This window comes from Mustela putorius, unplaced genomic scaffold, assembly GCF_011764305.1.
Source record: "Mustela putorius furo isolate JIRA1106 unplaced genomic scaffold, ASM1176430v1.1 tig00003987_pilon_pilon_pilon, whole genome shotgun sequence".
Lineage (NCBI taxonomy): Eukaryota > Metazoa > Chordata > Mammalia > Carnivora > Mustelidae > Mustela > Mustela putorius.
Window position 1 is genome coordinate 8,795,515 of NW_025422126.1, and position 15,130 is coordinate 8,810,644.

At 36.5% G+C, this 15,130-nt stretch overlaps 1 protein-coding gene across 2 annotated transcripts in view; it reads right to left on the minus strand.

Annotated features, from left to right (window-relative positions):
* NARS2 (asparaginyl-tRNA synthetase 2, mitochondrial) overlaps window positions 1-15,130 on the minus strand; it is a 126,699-nt gene that overhangs the window by 25,467 nt on the left and 86,102 nt on the right. For both annotated transcript variants that reach the window (XM_004763467.2, XM_013061905.2), the window contains exons 7-9: window positions 11,124-11,256; window positions 7,237-7,335; window positions 7,091-7,128 (exon numbers count right to left, since the gene is read on the minus strand). In XM_004763467.2, coding sequence (XP_004763524.1) covers window positions 7,091-7,128; window positions 7,237-7,335; window positions 11,124-11,256 — 270 coding nt within the window. The remainder of the gene's footprint in view (window positions 1-7,090; window positions 7,129-7,236; window positions 7,336-11,123; window positions 11,257-15,130) is intronic.

The window sequence follows — 15,130 nt, forward strand, 5'->3', positions numbered from 1 at the left end:
ACCCCTAAATGGCTAGTATGTAAATCACTTCACCTTAATGAAAGCGTTTTATACCTTTCTGGAATGTTCTATACAACCATTAAAAAAATTAAGTATGTATACTCGTAAAATAAGGAGATCGGACTATACTGTCTACAGTTCTTTACTTAGACATTCTATCATTCTATTCCATCACTTACTGGATATGATCTACTCCTTATACTGAGAAATATAAGAGGAGTCAAATAGAGAAGGCACAGAAATTTTGTGCCATTGATATATTACTGCTACATTATTTTAAAAAATGACTTTCTGTGTATTTCTTGTTATTCTGGATCTTCTGCCCTACTCTTCCCATACCTTAAGCGGAGGCAGAGCTTCTCAGATCAAATTATAGCTCTGACACTGGATATCCTTAATGGCTTTTATCAACGCTCTTTCCTAATTTTTTGATATGTACAGAGAATAATATCTCTTCTCAGAAGCTATTTCTAAAGTACTTTGAGGACAGGAGGAGGAGATATAGGGATACTACTACATGATAAAGGATCAAACTACCCTCATGTTTAAATTTTTGTTAGGGTTTAAGAAAACCATTCTCAATCTGTTGGGTTATAATTGCTAGGCTAAAATTATTACCATTCTTTGACTCAAATTCACAGATAAATGAAGAGCAAAAAATGGTAAGTACTCTATATTTTAAAAACCTTAATGCTATAAAGGAGACAAAAAATAATTGAATTCTATTTCTGCTTGGTAAGGGCTAAATTCAATTATTGTACAAATCCTTGAAATTATTTACTTTCATATAAAACAATTATAAGTAGTCAGGAATACAATGAAATCTATTTATGCAAAGGAATGTAAGTCACACGGTATCTTCTGAATGTGTGTGCGCATGTGCGTGCACAGGTATGCATGTGTGTACTTTTGGGGAATATCTCGATTCTAATTCATCAACCTTAGGTCTACTTTCACGTCCTTTAAAATCTCTGGCTTCAAAGACTGGCAACTCCCCCTCCCCTGCCAGGGGCCCCCCACCATCTACCAAACCCTCTACCTTGAGAAACCTCAGTGTCATGCCATTTATGTGTTCCCCTCTGGTGCTTAGTTCCCTCTTCATTTGTAGGTCCTGGAACTTCTCTTACTTTCTAGTGAACTCAACAAAGTATTTAAAAGGATTTTTATAATTTTAAAGAAAGATTTTATTTATTTATTTGAGAGAGACAGCGAGAGAGGGAACACAAGCAGAGGGAGTAGGAGAGGGCAAAGCAGGCCTCCGGCTGAGCAGGGAGCCTGATGTGGGGCTCCATCCCAGGGCCCTGAGATCAAGACCTGAGCCACCCAGGTGCCCTGGATTTTTATAAATTTTAACAAGCGTTTTTAGATGTTTTATAGCAGGAGTGTTAAGTTACGTAGTCTGGCAAATTGCTTAAGCAGTATGGCCAACTGATCCTTTCAAATGATATGACAGACAAGTTATAACTTTATAGATGAGGAAACTCAAGTTCAGAAAGGTTAAAGATTCACTATTCATCAAGTTCACAGTTGTGATTAAATAATCTTTCTATTCATTTTTTCTCTAGATTTTAAATTCCGTAAAAGGACCAATTCATGCTTATATTATGGATCATCAATGAATAGCACAATGCCTAACTCATAGTAGAGAGTCAATAAATATTTGTTGGAAAGTCTAACATATTCATTAAGAGTGGATAAGAAGTATAGCCAGAATTAGAATCCAGGTCCTCTGAGTCCTAGCTCACTACACTTAGTGACCAAAGTAAACAGTGATAGGGGTTAACAGGAAACCTCAGAGAGAGGACCTAGCCTAAAGGAGAACACTCTCACTCCCATGGCTATTCAAATGTCATTTACTCATTCATTCAGTTATTCAATAAATATTTACTGAGCTCCTGTTAGAGGCACTAAGCACTGGGGGTGTAACAGTAAACAAAATAAACAAGTTTCTGACCACATGGGGTGACAATACTAAACAAATCATCACAGATATACATTTAAACCACAGCTATGGTTTACGATGTAGAACGGATGATGTTGCTGGCAATGACTGGTGTGGCACAGCCCATGAGGTCACTTCCCAACCTCAGTATTTTACAGACCTGGACTCCAAAGCACAAGTGATATGTGAGGGTCATAAGGACAGTGAAGAGCTACACCTACTCTAGCATTAATTCCAGTGCCCTTTTGAAGTGTAGTGAGTGGCCAAAAGTATGAGCTTTGAAATCAGGTTAACTGAGTTTGAATTCCCATTTCATCTTTTACTTGCTTAATCTCTTTGAATTGATTCTTCATCCACAGAAGAGCAATAATAACTACTCACAGAGTTATGAAGATACAAGGAACTTTTTTTACATTTATGTACATAAAGTTTATCACTTCTGGCACACAGCAAATATTCAATAAATGGTGGATATTTTTTTCCAATCTTAGATCTTATTCACTAGATAGGATGTAGATAACTTCACTTAAGACATTCTCTCTGGTTTTCTGTCACCAGCACAGATTCCTTAGGATGCCCAAATTAATTTTTTCCTTCCCTGCTTACTTAGTACTTTTATCAATATGCAATGTCCAGAGCTCTTCTGTAAACTCCAGATCTGTACACTGAAACTGCCTACCCAACATCTACAACTGGATGTCTGAAAACCATCTCGATCTTAACATGACACATGATGATAATGATCCTGATACCACCCCCATTTCCCCTAAACCCCTTGCTACTCTAATGGCTTTCCCAATTTCAGTTAATGGCAACTCCCATTTTTACAGCTGTTTAAGACAAAAGACTTGAAGTCACACTTGACTTCTCCCTCTTTCCCATTCTCCACAAATACTGTTTGTTCTATCTTGAAAATATATCTAGAATAGAACAACTTCTCTGTATCTCTACTGATACCATCCTGGCCTATGATGGTTAATTTTATATGTCAGCTTGGCGGGGCTATGGTACCCAGATACTTGGTCAAACATTCAGGATGTTTCTGTGAAGGTATTTCTGGATGAGATTAACATTTAAATCAGTGAACTCTGTGTAAAGCATGTTACCTTCCATAATGTGAGTGGGCCATGTCCAATTAGTTGGAGGCCTTACGAGGACAAAGACTGGTCAAGAAAGAGGGAATTCTGCTAGCAGAATGCCTTCAGACTCCAGCTGCTAACACTTTCCTGAGTCTCTAGCCAGATGAACTACTCCACCAAATTTTGAACTCAACAAGCTTCTACATTGTGTGAGATGGTTCCTTAAAAATAAATCTTTCTCTTTATATACATCATGTTAGTTTTGTTTCTCTGTATGAATCTAATACATGGTCCAAACCATCATTCATTCTCACCCAGATGACTGTAATAATCTCCTGTTGGTTTTCTGCTCTCACTTGAAAGCCTGTTCTCAACTAGCAGCCAGAGTGATCCTGTTAAATCCAATTCAGATCTTATCAGTCCTCTGTATAGAACCCTTCCTGGCTTTCCCACATCACTCAAGAAAAAACCAACCCTTCACAATGACCTACGAGGCCCTACATGTTTTCCCACCTCTCACCTCCTTTCTTTATCTTCTATTATCCTTTTCCCTTATCTACCCCACTACTTGAATATACCAGGCATGCTCCAACCTAGAAGCCTTTGTATTTACCATTCCTTCTGCCTAAAATATTCTTTTCCCACACATCCATACAGCTAGTTCTCTCACTTTCTTCAAATTTTTACTCAAAAAGCATCCCAGTGAGATGGTCTCTGTTACATTATCTAAAATCTCTACCTCCTTACTCTTTTGTTTTCTCTTCTTTCCCTTCTCTGAGTTTCTTCCCCCTTACTATAGCTCATTCTCACAGACTATAGATTTCACTATTATTTTTATTTCTTGTTTCTTATTACTACCCCCAGAAATGTAAGCTCAATGAAGACAGGGAATTTTTGTCTGCTATTTTCACTGCTTTTAGACAGTTTGTTCAGATTCTAGAACAAGTTTGGCACATTGTGAATATTCAATAGACACTCTTTTCTTTTTCCAAGTTTTTACTTAAACTCTGGTTAGTTAACATACTCAATATACACTACAGTGAAAGAAAAAAAAAAACCCTCAAAAGCCTTCAGTTGTACTTCACTCACTGCCTTTCGATTCTCTATCATGGGTCTCCTATTTCCTCTTTTTCTGATCTCACATCTGTTGCCTTGCTGTTCAGTCAGGCTTGAGGACTCACCATTTTTAACTAGAAGTCTGAAGGTCTCACTGATACCTCAGTGAGGTCTGCCAACTTTTTCTTATTACCCTTCTCAAGGACAGGTCTAATTCTCTGTCCTCTTAGAACAAAAACTTCCTAAACCTAATGATAGTAAGTGGAGAATGACATCAAATTATGCTTAGAAACAATTTTCTATTCTTCTGAGTATCAAACTTACCTCCTATACATGAATACTAAGTCTTACAAAAATTGTTTGTACTATTTATGAAAAGATTGTGTATTGTTCTTTTTCCATATTAATTTCCATATTAAGTGTTTGTTTTATTAAAATGGAACAGACTATGTGATTAGTATGATTAGTGAAATAAATAACCAGTCCAATATCAAGTAGTACTTGTACAGGATTGTAGTGGAGATGAAAGAATAACATATGTTATACTTAAAACACAGATCTTTAGGTTTAAAAAAGTGGCTAAAAAACAGTTTAGAATATATAACCAGATATGAGCAATTGAAGGTAAATAAAAAGAAGACTGAAATAGAGAAAAAATGATGGGCTAACAGTACATTTATGTATTTTAGAAGTTTGTTCTTTAGATAACACAAACAGATATTCCATGCTTATGGACTGGAAAAAAATACTCTTAAAGTGTCCATACTACCCAAAGCAATCTACAAATTTAAAGTGATCCCTATTAAATAACCAACAGCATTTTTCACAGAACTAGAACAAACTATTCCACAAAAGATTCCAAAGAACCAAAGCAATATTGAAATAGAGGAACAAAACTGGAGGTATCTCAATCCTAGATTTCAGGATATATTACAAAGCTGTAGTAATAAAAATGTATAGTACTGGTACAAAAAGAGATACATAGATCAATGGAACAGAACAGAGAGCCCAGAAATAAACATACAATACTATTATCTTTGACCATACTATTAACCTTTGACAAAGCAGGAAAGAATATCTGCTGGGAAAAAGACAGTATCTTCAACAAATGGTACTGGGAAAACTAGACAGTTACATGCAAAACAATGAATCTGGATCACATTCTTATAACACATACAAAAATAAATTCAAAATGGATTAAGAACCTAAATGTGAGACCTAAAACCATGAAAATCCTAGAAGAGAAAACAGGCAATAATTTCTCTCACCTCAGCCAGAGCAATACATGTTTAGATATGTCTTCTGAGGCAAGGGAAACAAAAACAAACTATTGAGATAACACCAAAATAAAAAGCTTCAGCATAGCAAAGGAACCAATCAACAAAATTAAAAGACAACCTACTAAAAACAGGAGAAGATATTTGCAAATAACATATCCAATAAAGGGTTAGTATCTATAATATACAAAGAACTGATACAACTCAATGCCCGAAAAACAATCCAATTAAAAATGGGCAGAAGGGGGTGGGATTATGGACATTGGGGAGGGTATGTGATTTGGTGAGTGCTGTGAAGTGTGTAAACCTGGTGATTCACAGACCTGTACCCCTGGGGATAAAAATATATGTTTATAAAAAATAAAAAATTAAAAAAAAAATGGGCAGAAGACACGAACAGACATTTTTCGAAATAAAACATCCAGATATATCCAAAAGACACATGAAAAGATGCTCAACATCACTAATCAGGGAAATGCAAACCAAAACTACAATGAGACACCATCTCACGCCTGTCAGAATGGCTAAAATCAAGTACATAAGAAATGACAAGTGTTGGTGAGGATGTAGAGAAGGAACCCTCATGCACTACTGCCGGGAATGCAAACTGGTGCAGCCACTGTGGAAAACGGTATAGAGATTCCTCAGAAACTTAAAAACAGAACCACCATATGATCTAGTAATTCAACTACTGGGTATTTCCTCCCCCAAAATAAAAAAACACTCATGTGAAAAAATACATGCACCCCTATGTTTATTGCAGCATTGTTTACAATAGTCCAACTATGGAAGCAGTCCAAGTGTCCACTGATAGATGAATGGGTAAAGATGTGGTACATACACACGATGAAATATTACTCAGCCCTAAAAAAGAACAAAATCTTGGCCATTTGCAATAACATGGATGAATCTAGGGGGCATAACCCTAAGTGAAGTAAGTCAGTCAGAGAAAGACAAATACACCATGATTTCACTTATATGCAGAATTTTAAAAATAAAGAAAAAATAGACAAGCAAAAAAACCCGAACCAAACCAAACCAAAACCAGACTCTTAACTACAGATAACAGACAGATGGCTACCAGAGGGGAGATGGGTGGGGGAATGGGTGAAACAGGTGAAGGGGATTAAGAGTATACTTATTATGATAAGCACTGAATATAGCATATAGCATTGCTGAATCACTACATTGTACACCTAAAACTAATATTACGCCCTATATTAATTATACTGAAGTTTTTAAAAACGATTTTATTTATTTATTTGAGAGAGAGTGTGAGTACATGAGCCAGTGTGAATGGAGAAGGGAGAGGGGGGGAAGGAGAGGGATAAGGAGTCTCTGCACTGAGCCTGTAGTCCAAGGCAGGTCTTGATCTCAAAACCCTGAGATCATGATCTGAGCTGAAACCAAGAGTCAGAAGCTTAACTGAACCACCCATGCGCCCCAAAATAAAAGTCTTTACTTGAGCCAAATTTTTATTACTAAAGTTAATATTAGTTTGAACTGCATAAATTCAGTTACTAATGACTGTGTTCATTTATTGTGCTAGATTTATTCATTTATTTATTCATGAAACATTGATTATCAACTATGAACCAGATATAAGAGCTACAAAAATATTTAAAACATGGGTCTTCCTTGTGATAAGCACATGTATAAACAAAAAACTTTAATAGTGTGATAAATACTATGATAAAATATGAATAAAGCTCAGAGAAAGTATAATATCTACTTACATTAAAAAGTTGTTTTTTAGCATATGTTCTAATCTGTCCTTGGTAAGAAAAGAGAAAAAAATTTGTTAAATGTAATTATATTTATTATATGTAATTAACATATTTAAAGAGTAGATGTATTAGACTTCATCCACAAAACTAATTACCTTTTGGCCAGGAGCTATGAACTTGTGACAGAGTTCAACATCTTCAGGACAGTTTGAGAGAACCATCATTGTTGCAGTCTTGAAGAGTCCCTCCATAACCTAAGAGAAATGACAGATAGTTGCTTGACAAGTGAGCCACTTTGTATGAAAAACCTATTTAGGGGTCTTGTAAGGACTGTTCTCCAGGTTTTAGCAGCTATAAATCCGTTAGGCCTCTTAATCCCTGAATATACTGCAGAATGTGAGTTCAGTTTTCCAGATTGCTTACGGGAGGCAATGCAATTTCTTCCCAGAGTGGGTAAAAAAAGGAAAGAAAAATGTATGAATCTTCCATTAATCATTCCAATACTAGAAGTGGGTTGTCAAATGAACAGCCAAAACTGACTGACACCTCTCTAAAGCGCAATATACTCACCTGTAGAATCAGGGTAGTAACAGTACCTAGCCTCCAGGACTGTTGCGATAATTAAATGAGATAATCCACGTATAAGACTTTGAATATCTGGCTCAGAGAAGGATGCAACAAACATTAGTTGTTGCGAAGAATGAGACATTTTGAAAAGTGCTTCATTCAGTCACTGGTAAATGAAAGCTGACTTTAAAATTACAGGAGCAGTGATAGATCTACATCTAAATATGTATATTTTTGCTTTGCCAAAACATACAGTGGTAATAACACAAGTCATGATAAACACAAATCAGTAAGTAAGAATACATTCCACCAGGGGTATCCATACACATCCCACAGAAAAAACTTGTTGTTAGAAGAAAAAAGGTGATTGGAATGGAAAATATTTCTAATCAAAACTAAAATGTTTGGTTTGAAGTCAGTGAGAATCTGTTAGGCTCTGCCAATGTTGTGCTCAGAAAGAGAGACACACTCGGTAAGTTCAGGCTGCCCCAGAGGCAGGATCTTCCCTCCTTCTCCTGCATCCCTGGTGCACCCTATCAGGGCTGGAGACACAGGGCAGGACACAAGCTTCTACCACACTAACTCTGACCGGATATAGAAACATACTTGATTACCAAGGAACAATCAGATACATTTATATATATATGCATATACATGTGTGTGTTTATAGATGTTCATATATTTATTTTTTATATATTTTTTATTTTTATATTTACATATATATTTTGTGTAAGAGTAAGGAATAACTTTATGAAAGAAGAGCAAAAGGAGGCTAAAGATCTTTTACCCTGAGGGCTATATTACCTTTGATCCAAGAGTAGGGAGATAAAGAAGTTACTAAGCAACTGAATGATTTATGAAGGTTCAAATACCTCAATCACAAAAAGAAGCTGACACATATGGGGAGCAAACAAAAACAGACTGGATACTAATCCTGCACTGTTGAGGGGCACAACACACCTATCTGTAAGATGAAGACTGTGACCACTGGGGGTGTTAAATTGGTGTCTTTCTTATGAGCAGTAAATTTCCATTTGAAAAAGAAAATCACTGGCTTTTCTAACCTTGACTTTCAGACTGTGCTCTATAAATATATTTGAAGAAAACAGAAACTTAACTGAAGGGTTAGCATAACCTTCAGATGTTTTTAAAAATATATTACTCAATGGCACCAAAATAGTAATGTTTGTTTATGCCATAGGAGCAGAAAAAAATCCTTTGTTACAGTATTCTGATTTAAAATTTACATCAAGATAATAATTTCCAGAAAATGTAATTAATAAAAGGAGAAAATTAAGAAAAATAGAAGATTACTTTTGGAGGAGCATACTTTTTTTCTGTCTTTAAGAAAAAGTTTGTATTTCAATTAATTAAAAATTATTGAACAGCGTATGCTGAATACCACTCAGTAGAATAGTAAAAAATAATTATTAGGTATAGAATATATAATTATAATGTTTAATAATACCTAACAAAATTTGTCTTTGGAACTTTTCTCTGGTATTTACGGGGGGAGGGCAGGAGAGACAGGGTCAAAGCAGAAAGAGGGAGGTAAAGGGTGTGATTCTGTGGCTTACAATACTCTCATTGCCTGGTGAGAGAGAAATACCTAATTGGGTAGTGGGCTGGAACCAAAAGCTGCTTAAAGAATCTTATTGATGCCTTGTGAGGCTAAGATCCTGAATCCCTATATTTTAGAAAAGAATTAACTGACAGTGTTACTATTGTCATTTTTGACCAGGTAACTCTTTGTTGAGTGGGAGGGACTGGGCATGTTAGCATGTCCAACAGCATCCCTAGCCTTATCCTCTGGATGTCAGTAGCAACCACTCTCCACTCTCCTCCATCCACTTCCTAGGGACAACCAAAAATGTCCCCTGGGGGACACTGATCTACAACAATCAGTGGGAAACGTTAAAGTGGCATATAAATGGATACTGTGTGTAGTCAAAACACCCCTTCAGGACCAAGAGCTTTATCCACTGGGAATATTACTTGCTGATGGTGCCCAGTTGAGTCCCTCTTTAGGTACAGGCCAGGCCAGGAGTGCTATCTTACCCAAGAGTACGCCTCTTCCCAAGGCTAGACCATGTTAGGTAACTGCTTGACGGGGAATGAACAAAGGTATACCACCCCCTTGCCTTTCTATGGGACAACTATGAAAGACCACTCCAGCTCCAAAGTTTTCCTAAGGCCTCTCTACATGCATTGTAGTTCAACCTTTCCCTCTGCCCAATGCTGCTTCCTTCCTTTCCTTACAGATGTTGTTCTCTAGAGCATTCCCCAATAATCCCCCACCCCCGCAATCTCTGCTTTAGAGTTTACTAGGAAATCCAACCAAGATAGGATAATGAAATAGCAAGCCCATTTTATTTGATGATATATGTGGTATTTATGTTTTAAGTGTAATTAGGTCATTTACTGGATAAGAGTAGAAAGATATAAAATGAATAGAAGTGAGAAGTGACAAAAATTGTTAAACAACCTGTGATTACAAATCCAAACTAAGATACTAATAGTACTAGATAGAGAATTCATAGTAACAGACAGTAATTTCTGGGTACAAAGTGCCACGAACTAGTCTATGTATCTTATATATACAATCTGTGTAATTCTCTGAACTACCCTATAAAGTAGGAATAATTATTCTCATTTTACAGGTGGGGAAACTGAGGCTCAGAAAATTAAATCCCTTGTTTAAGATCACATAGCAAGTGGTAGAGCTGAAAATCAGCTCCTGGTCCATCTATCTTCAGAGCTTATGTGCTCTATCTGGAGTATGGCCATAGCCTCCTAAAAAGGCTCTCATTTCTTTCCCCCTCTGAATCATTTTTTATATTGTTACTAGAGAGGTGTTTCTAAATTATAATTGACCATGGTCTCTCCTATCTGAGAACTCTTTTTCCTTCTCAATTACGTAGCATGGCATTTACGAAGTCTCTTTCAAGATCTGACTCTTGACTATCTTTCTGGACTTCCCTCTTGCCCCCAAAATAGAGCTCTGATGGTTCCTGTAGATGCTTTCCAATACAGCTAGGCAGATGTTTCTCTAACTATAAGGATGCTTTATTTCTTTGCCTAACAAATAACAAGATCTATTACTTACTATGCTTGCTATATGCTAGATGCTTTACATTATACAGCCATTATTTCATTTACTCCTCCTGATAACCTTATTTACTCCTCCTGATAACCTGATAATTATTATTTTATAGTTGAGCAAGCTAAAGTTCACCACGGTTTGGTAACATCAAAACAAAATTAGTGGCAGAGCTCGGATATGAACTTAAATCTGTCTGACTCTTGTATGTTAAAGGGATTCAGTAGATGTTTATCAAATTAAGTAGTTCCCCCATCTTCTTCACTCCATTAACACCAACAATGCACAGATGTCCAAGGTGGAAATGTATACAGAAGCCTTTTAATGTCACAGATATCTGTTATTTAGAAAGTGTTTTAAAACTTGTGTACCTACCTGCATGAGATCTTGAAGACTCTCAACAAAAGAAATCTCTGCTTCTACCATATAAAACTCTGCCAGGTGTCTCCGGCTCTGAGAATTCTCTGCCCGGAATGTTGGACCAAAGGTAAACACTTGAGTAAAAGCTCTGCAATTCAAAATTAAAAGTATAAAAATAGGATTCACATGATTACTTTTAAGTATTTAAAATACTCAGCGTACTCTTAAAAAAAAAAAAGTTTTGTGCCTCTGTCTTGTCCACAAATCTGCACATATTAACTTCTATATTTCCCTAATGGGTGATAATAATAGTTTCATTAAAAATGTTACATATATAGAAACCATTTTATCCCGAAGGAATCTGCAAATGCTTTACAAACCCTATGGCTTACTAAATATAGAATTATAACCACTTCTGGGTGCACTCTACTGCAGCTGCCTTAAGCAGCAGGCAACTACATTTCGCAGCAATCAAGAACAAAGTAAAGGAAAAATACCACAGCCCAACGAGCTTCACAAAGAAATCTACACAGTAACAGTTAAAACTAGAATTACAGTGGATAAAGGATGCTAATTATTTTTTAAAATATGTGAAAAAAGAGTGTCACATATGTACAATGATCTGCCTTGTTTAAAGCCTACTCAAGTTCTTCTCAACCACCCAAGTGTTTCAATGAACACGGTGACCCCTGAAACTTGAAGGTGAGGATGGATTTTGAAGAACTGTCTACTTTATTCTCTGGTATTCAAGAGAATAGCTCATATCTCAACAATCCAAATAGTGGGGGAAAATCTTACTTTTCAATTCCTGCCAAAAAGTGGACACTAACACTTTCGTTCTTCAACACTTCTCATTTCCCTCATTTGGAATCAGGGCAACAACTGGGATTAGATCAGACATATGTGAAATAATGAGTATTTCCTGAGGACTCTCTAATCTTTGAATTTTAAGGTTTTGTTAGAATAAAACAAGAGGTTTGGGGCTCCTCAGCTATTATCCTGAGCCCTCCTCATTTGACTGGCATTAGCCAAAAAACATTAAAATCGGAAAACAGTACAGAAAGTAGATTGTAGATATATATACACCAGTGGGGCTTTGTTTTGTTGTCTTTTTAAGTAAAGATACTCTGGGAAATGAAACAGTAAAGCAATTATAGGGGAAATCAACAATTTTGTCCCCCCTCCCCCCGACAAAGGGCTATTTTAGTTAAGGCCTAGTTGGTAAGAAGCTTAGGAATTTATGTTTTGGTTCTTCAGCCACCTTCCTGAGACCATAATCAGTTAACCTCCAAGAACCTTAGTTTTTAATGGAAAAATAAACAGTAAGAACTAAAAAATATTACTATGGTAACCTCTCTACTGAGATTCAGATCCAGACATGTGTGCTAGAATGTTCCTGAAAACACTGACTCTACCTTATGCAAAATGAAAACCCTTGTCTGCTCCCAAAACAGACAAAAAAACAAAACAAGAAACAATCCTTCCTTTCCTTTTTTACTTTCTCCAGTTCTATTAATTTCAGTTACTCTACCCCATCGCCCAAATCAGATCTCCTCCTGCCCACACTTCCCATATCATACCGATTACAAAATCGTACTGTTTACACCTAGGAAAATGCTGTCAAATCCCCCCTTGCCCTTCTTTTTTTTTTCTTACATCTACACACATACGGTCTTAGTGTAAACTCTTGTGTCTTGCTTGGAGAACTACAACTTTTTCCCTGGTGTCTGCCACTTATTTTTCTTTCTCCAGCCCTAAACTATTAGGAGTTTTCAAACTCAAGCCTGATTATATCAGTCATAATTCAAAAGTCTTCAATGATTTCCTACTGCTCAAATGATAAAGTTCAAACTCCTAACTTTGACTCACTTTCCTTCACAAAGCCTTTTCTCTAGCTACACTGGAGACACTCCCCTCACACAGCTTGCCAAGGGAAGCCTTTGGCCTTTGTTAGGCTGCTCCCTGCCTCCAATGCTGGCTCCTCTCTCTCAAATGGCAAATTTCCACCTATCATTCAAGATTTGGTTCAAATGTCACTTTCTCTTTGTAACCTTACCATACACCTCCAAATTTACTGATCCCTCCTTTATATGACTATGGCATTTTGTTCATATATTCATTACATAGAACATATCACTTTGAAATGTAATTATATATGTCTGTATCTTTCTCCCCCAATAAACTATGAAATTTTCCAGAGCAGGAATCATGTTTTATTCATACTTACATCTCCAGTGCCTAAGATAAAACAGGTGCTCATGCTGAATGAATGAGTACTAATGATGATGACAGGCTTCCTCAGTTGTAAACTGGAAAAGTACAGCATCCTCACCAACAGTAACATTACAAATAATATATAGAAAAATACTCAGATGTTTTACTCTGGCTGTTACTTAGTACCTTAAATAGGTCAAACAATGTAGGCCTGTCCCAAACAATAAATTAAAAAATTGTAAGGCCCTGAGTTTATAATCTGGGACTATGCAATTTCTAGGTAGGTCGGCAATAGTATATCTACATAGATGAAAGACATTTTTTTCTGGGACTGCATCACAAAAAATTATGTATACAGATGTTCGCTAACAACAAAGGATATTTTAGTTGAGATTTTCCTGGGCAAAAACAGAAACTAGGGGGCATAGGTGAAATCTCCTTTGAGGGCTCTGAGGGAGACTTTCAAGAAATGGGCAGTGATCTTCCTGAAATACAAGGAAAGCCAATGAAATTGCTGTTCAAAAGGGGCATATTATTTGTATTAAGATGCCAGTTACAGTGAAAACAGTGGTTTCCAAAAAGAATTACAAATTCAAGTCACAAGGGCATCTTCTTCTCACATGGCAATTCTATGTAGGGTGCTCAAAGATGAGCAGCAATAGGGATTTTTCATTTAACAATGGTTAATAATTTTTCCTGGCAATGCAGGGTAAGCACTCTAGTATAAAGTAGTAAAGAGGGTCAAGATTTTTATTTTAGTTATAATAAGGATCGGGCTCTGACTGAGGTAGCCAGGAGTTAAGTATTATTCTAATAGGGTAAGTAAAAACTGACGACCATGGTGCTTCCTCAGAACAACAAAATGAACTGGAAGGTATGTTAAAAAACAAACAAATAAACAACTGCCTAATTCAGCATATAGTCTTTAAGCAGATGAATACCTAAATCATTTGAGAATGAACATCCTATGCCACTGCCCAGTGATGCCATGATAAAAGCAGGGACAGCAGCAGTAGTAGCAGTGATGGTCGCTTCATCAGAAGTGCTCCTTCTGGGCCAGGCACAAGCTGCAGGAACCTCAAAGTTAACTTCTTTATAGTTAACTCAATAAAGTCTGGATTGTTACTTCAGTTTTTCAGGCTAAGACATGGAAGGTCAGAGAAGTGGAGAAGCTTTCCCCAAAGTCAGAGAGTCACAACCCAGAAGGAGTAGAGGCCAGATTCAAATCCAGATGTGGTCACAGCCTTTATCATGATATAAAAATACTGAGATTTGTAACTGAATACTGATAAATCTGGTAATAATCTGGTAATGCCTCATCCAAGGCTTCTCAAAGATAGTTAGAGTAAACAGTTTGGTATATTCACCTTCCTTATGAATAGCTTATTTGTTCTACATGTTAAAAGTACAGTTCACTAGGGATTATATTGCCTTTGTGTAAATAAGGAGAATGATAAATTTTCATCAACATTTTATAACCTTGAGCAAGTCATTTAGCCATTCTGGTCTTCAAATTCTTCCATGAGTGGGAGACAGGGGCAGCTTGGCATTAATCTCTACTGTCTTTTTTAACAATTTTGTTTCTAGGTCCATGTGAAATCATTCTCACTTTAATTTATGCTGACTTCTTCTTTTCTGTCTTTCACAGACATGAAAGCCATTTGCAGCAAGGCTTAAACTAACCAACATTTAAAATAAGATCCGAAAACAAGGCCACTTCTAAAATAAGATACAAAACCAGGTGAAAGGCCAGTACTGCTGTGAGAAGCAACCAGAAGAAAAAGAAAACACTCAGCACTAAAAAGCAT